This window comes from Bos mutus, chromosome 18, assembly GCF_027580195.1.
Source record: "Bos mutus isolate GX-2022 chromosome 18, NWIPB_WYAK_1.1, whole genome shotgun sequence".
Lineage (NCBI taxonomy): Eukaryota > Metazoa > Chordata > Mammalia > Artiodactyla > Bovidae > Bos > Bos mutus.
In genome coordinates, this window is record NC_091634.1 from 27,682,415 (window position 1) to 27,688,414 (window position 6,000).

The following is a 6,000-nucleotide window of genomic DNA, read 5'->3' on the forward strand; positions in this document are numbered from 1 at the left end:
CATGCCTGTTAAGAGACAGGAAAGGGAAAAGAAAGCTTGTTAATTGTGAATCATACTCTATGGTATGAACATTCAACTGGATTTGGGGGAGGGAGAGAATTATACCCCGCACTGATTCTGAGCCTGAATAATGAGAAAGTGGTGGTAACACTAAGGAAACCCTGAGAGCTGTTTAGGTCTGGAGGAAATGGCGTTCGTTTGAGTTTTTAACATGTTTAGCGTGAGAGGCTGGAAAATTATTCAGTGGTGATTCCAAGTGTATGTTAATAGTTGGTCAACAGAAATAGGGAACTGATGCAGAGAAACTGTACAAGTTGTCAAAGCTAGACCATTTTGTTTAAGAGTCATCAACAGGGAGGAAATAAAGCTAGCTGTGCAAACAGATGAGCTCAATAGGGCAAAGAGTAGAGAAAGAAGAGAATCTGAAGGCATAGCCTAGGTATGCTTATTTTAGGGGTATGGGAAAAGAGAGAGGGAACTTTGAAACAGTCAAAGATTATGCAGTGAAGAGACCAGGATGAGGATACAAGACAGTGAAGATTCCCTGCCATCCTAAATGACTGGTGGGAAAGCACTGTTTGAACAATCGAGCTGCTGCTGCTGCTGCTAAGTCACTTCAGTAGTGTCCGACTCTGTGCGACCCCATAGACAGCAGCCCCCCAGGCTCCCCTGTCCCTGGGATTCTCCAGGCAAGAACACTGGAGTGGGTTGCCATTTCCTTCTCCAATGTAAGAAAGTGAAAAATGAAAGTGAAGTCACTCAGTCATGTCCAACTCTTCATGACCCCATGAACTGCAGTCCACCAGGCTCCTCCATCCATGGGATTTTCTAGGCAAGAGTACTGGAGTGAGGTGCCATCGCCTTCTCCAGAACAATTGAACTAGTGGGTAATATTTTCTAGAAAGTTTTGTCTTAGCCTGTGGCACAAACATTAATGTGGTATAACCACTTCAGTCATACTGGATTACTAACAGTGCTTACAGGCAACACTCCGCAGGGATCTAGCACAAAACATAATTTTCAGCAGAAAGCAAAGATTTTTAACGTTTCAAAGCAGCAAAATAAACTTAATATTAAAAAAAAAATTCCAGCAACAGCTGGAGCTTCTGAGCACCTTTAGAAATGGGCCCTGTGTCTAGTAAAGCAGTTTGTTCTCAGTAAAGGCTGTGTACTTTAAAACATTTTAATTCATAGAGTGACTGTGGTGCTTATGACATATAATAATATAAATGACCTTTAATTCAGCTCATACAAAAAATGTAATCAAATTATGCTTCAGTGTATCTTTGTCTTTCTGGAAATGGATACATAGATGCTTATACTTATAAAAAGATAGGAAAGCTATATATCAAATTAACTGAGATTCTCTTTAGGGGAAAGTCTTCTGAGTGATTAAAATGTTCTTTGGGCTTTTCAGTACTTTCCAAAATAATTACAATAGAATTTCATCAGTTTTGAAATATAAAAAATGCTATTTAAAATGAAATAGAGCAATCTATGGTCCATGACTTACATGTGACCTCTAAGACCTCTGAGACCTCTAAGAAAGGAAAATAAATATCATACCTCACTATGGCTTAATTTACCTTGAAATTTTACATAAAAATAATTTGTCAATTAATATCTACATGGATAGACACAAAGTCAGGAAATAAAATACTATATATTACAAACTGAAAACCCTTTGTGTCTAAACTACATCATCAATCTATTAATTATTGTTGAGATTTTAAGGATTAATTTTTAGAGTTTGTAGACCCTTCAAAAAAGGGACAGAGACCTCAAGCCAGAAAAAATTTTCTCAAGTGAAAGGTCATCTGATGAGTGCCAAATTAATCCATATGGGCCCACTGCATGCAAGTTCTCTACTGTAAAGCTTTCTTCTAGCCTGTGGCAGGACCATGAATGTAGCATAACATTTTATTCACGTTGGATTTCCAATACTGCTTACAGGCAACAATCCCCAAGAATATAGCGGAAATAGATTCTGCAGTTACAAAGTTTCAAGGTGGAGACACCAAGAGGCTAAGGGTGTGAGCTGCACTGATGCAGATGAGTCCTGAATCTGTGGCTAATGAATCCTGTGGGGATTGGCAATGCAATTTTCAGGATGTACTAATGATATAAAGTGATGTAAGTGAAACTGAACTCTCTGAGTACAGCTTGTACACTTTGATGGGTTCTGGCTTAGGCCTGCTTAGTAAATAGGGCTTCTCTGGCAGTGAGAGAAAGAAGGAAAAACACAAACTGGTAAACCTTGTGCTTGCTTCAAATCTATGTTATTTCTCAACTATTTTGTCTTCATCCTACTCAAGATTGGCCATAATAACAGAAACAATTAATGTTTTAATTGTTTTGTGGTCAGAAAGGGAAAACTTACCAGTTTCAATTCTGTTATCACTATCAGTGCTGACTTTTGATGCAGTGCTCTCATTTGTTACACAGTTTTTTACTGTCTTCTCCCTAGAGCTGTCACATCAAATAATTTATTTAAAACTGAAAGAAGCTTCTGAGATCACAAGTAAAGGCTATTTAGAAAAAAACATTTCAGGGTACTCAGATTTTTTTTTCCCAAATGCTCCAGAACATATTATTTTCACAAATATTTCAGTTAAAACTATTTTTTTAAAAGTCATAGTATTTTCATTGGGAAATGAGAAAGAAAGACACTACAGTTCACCCTCCAAAGCATGAAAGCCAGAAAATTCCGAACTTAGATACTCTGTTTTCTTGACATAAACTTAGGTCTGGATGACTCAGGAGTATTATTTTATATTATAAAATAAAAATGTTTTATTTTGAATTAAAAACTTCATAGGACACAGAAAGGATGGTTCTTCTACCAAGAATTACAATGGAGACAACCATAACCATTAGTTTGAAAAAGAAATAAGAAAGGCAAGTGTTTGCACTTGATTGATGTAGTATGTTAAGACTGGTGTGTACAGATTGGGAAATACATTAAGTACAAACAGCCTAAACAATGAGCCAAGCACTTTACTCTCATCATTTCATTTAATCATAAAAGCTCTCCCATTAATCTATAATCACCATTTTATAGGTTGGGGGACTTGGGACTCAGAAAGGCTTAAAAGAAAAGTCCTTCACCCAAGGTTGGAGAGCTTACAGAGTACTAATGTTAATTCTGGACACTTGAGCAACATTTTACTTCTGGTTTTGCAATCACTATAAGGTAACTAAACAGAAATATAGTGGTGATAATTGTTTGCCTCACTAGGAAGTTTATTCAGTTATACATTAACTCACCTCTGGATTTCTGTAGTAAACAAGGTACTCCAATGCATTTAAAATAGGAATTAATTTACAAAGTACATATACAAATAATTTTTAAGAAATATTCCATTTCTTTCTAGGGTGAATTTTAGTCTATGTAAATTAATCTCATTAACCTCAGGGCTTCCCAGGTGGCCCAGTGGTAAAGAATCCACCTGCAAGGAAGGAGACCTGGGTTCAATCCCTGGGTCAGGAATATTCCCTGGAGAAGGAAATGGCAACCCACCCCAGTATTCTTGCTTGGGAAATCCCATGGGCAGAGGAGCCTAGCAGACTACAGTTCATGGGGTCACAAAAGAGTCAGACTTAGCTAATATACAACAACAACAAATTAAACGACTTTAAAATATAGGGAATTTATGGGCTTCCATGGTGGCTCAGTAGTAAAGAATCCACCTGACAATGCAGAAGCCACAGGTTTGACCCCTAATCCAGAAAGATCTCACATGTCAAAGAGCAACTAAGCCCATGCACCACAACTATTGAGCCTGTGCTCTAGAGCCACAGCTACTGAATTCCTCGTGTGTGGAGTCCATGCTGTGCAACAAGAGAAGCCATCTTAATGAGAAGCCTGCACACTACAGCTAGAGTAGCCCTTGCTTGCTGCAACTAGAGAAAAGTCCGAGCAGCAATGAAGACTAAGCATAGCCAAAAATAAACAAATATTTTTTTAAATAGGGAACTTAAAAAAATAGAGAAATAAGGCTGCTCTCTGAGGGTTACATTACAAAACATATAATGGATGAGAACAGAGACAGGCAGAGTCACCAGAAAAGAGCAGGATCCCAGGCCAACAGGCATGGACTTCACTTAATCATCATTCAGCAAACTATTTCTCAGCACCGCTCATGGGCCAGACATTGTTCTAGGTGCTAGGGATACTACAGTAAACAAGACAAGCAAGGTCTTTGTTCTCATGGAGCTTATATTCTAGTGGAGGGGAAAGATAATAAAGAAGTAAACAAAAAACATTCTGAGGAAGAATATTTAGTGTTGTGTGGACATTTTCATAGCTTATCAAGTTAAAAATGGTATGTATAGGAAGCAAACTGCTATAAAATAAATATATTTATTATTTTATTATTAATATATTTATATATTGATTGTATGATATATAAGGTCCTATGTTGTTATAATATATAAACATGCACAGACAAAATACACACACACACATACATATACCTAAAACTAAGAAGATATTTACCATAATATAATTAGTGTTTCTTTTTGGATAGTGTGATTATAAGTGGCTAACATTGTTTTTTTCTCTACTTTCCATATTCTCACAATAAATACATTCTTTCTATCATCAGAAAAAAAGTACTAATAATACATCTACATATGTGTATAGGTACACAGATGTCTGAAAGGATGTATACCAAACATTACTAGTAGTTAACTTAGTAGCAAAATATAGGGTGATTCTGACTTTTTCTCCTGCACTTCTGTGTTATTTAAATTGTTTATCATAAACTTCTATTTTTCAAAAATAATAAAACAACTTTTTTTAAAAAGCATGAATTTGGGGGTAGAAGATATGGTATCTTATTTGGACAGAATTTTAGTAATAAAAAATGGAAAAAATCTACCATTCAGATACTTTGGAGGTTAAAGGGCCATTTACTTTTGGTTTTGTACAAAAATGCTTCTCTTATCATTCTTTAACAAATTTATCTCTAATGATCCTACCCATGGTAATGTATGTAATCCTCCTAATTCAATAGGAAAAGACCATGTACTAATTTATAACTCTACCAAGAAAGGGCTGACAAACATTTATGGGAATAAGTAATCCCATAAAATCCCTATCTATAAACTCTGAACAATAACTTTAGAGAATGTACAATTATATCCAAAGAAGACACAGTGGTTCAAGAAAGCAGAAATGTTCCACTGATGGCCAGATTCTCACCCCAGATAAATCTGAAAATTCTGCATAGATACTTTGATTTCTAATCTGAGGGTTCTTACAACTTGTAGAGATTTCTGCTGGATAATGAAGAAAGTTAAGCAGGAATTCACTACTCTCTGTCCAGAACCAAACTAAAAAAATTTTTGGTAAAAATCTTACCTTTTTTCCACCTCTAAAAGAAAATTTTCACTGTTGCCCAACTGACTAAAATGCAGCTTGGCAGCTTTTCTCTCACTTTCTCGTACAGCTCGGTCATCTGGAGGCAAAAACCGTGGTCTGAGCATATTTCTTTTTTGGAGTAAACAGTAGTGGGTCAGAAAAGCATTTTCACAGAGTAAAAACTAAAGATCAGTCTCATCTTTTGTTTGAGACGGGTCACAGAATAATGCTATTATGTTGTCACTGGAGTAAGTAGTAACTCAGGGAGACTACAGGGACACCATAGCAACAACTGTCACCTAAGTGTAACTATCACTACAAGAAAGTACAGTTTGGGCAGCAAACAATCCAAATGGCCTAATCTTAAAGGCTGAAAGTCACAACATTTCTAAAAGACTTTACTTAGCTTCCCTATAACTTTCCCAGGAGCATGTAACATAGAAGTTTATATCAATGAGAATAAAATTATAAAGAAATACAGACTAACTTATTTGAAGGAATATTTATTGTTCCTCGCTAACTAAGCCTCAAAAAGTTGCTATGTTCATTTTCTACTGCTAATGTAGTTACAAAGTTGGGGCACCTGAAAAAATAAATGTCAACCTGGAAACTTTTTGTTGGGGAGGAAGTGGTGG

At 36.2% G+C, this 6,000-nt stretch overlaps 1 protein-coding gene across 5 annotated transcripts in view; it reads right to left on the minus strand.

Moving 5' to 3' along the window:
- The window catches only part of LRRC36 (leucine rich repeat containing 36), a 45,508-nt gene extending 39,909 nt beyond the window's left edge, over window positions 1-5,599 (minus strand). For 2 of the 5 annotated variants that reach the window (XM_005896553.2, XM_070388215.1), the window contains exons 1-2: window positions 5,366-5,599; window positions 2,381-2,469 (exon numbers count right to left, since the gene is read on the minus strand). In XM_005896553.2, the coding sequence (XP_005896615.2) occupies window positions 2,381-2,469; window positions 5,366-5,490 (214 nt within the window). In that variant the 5' untranslated portion in view covers window positions 5,491-5,599. Of the gene's footprint in view, window positions 1-2,380; window positions 2,470-5,365 lie in introns of those variants that run through there. The other 3 variants (XM_070388216.1, XM_070388218.1, XM_070388217.1) reach the window with 3 other exon arrangements.
- Between the last annotated feature and the right edge of the window lie 401 nt (window positions 5,600-6,000).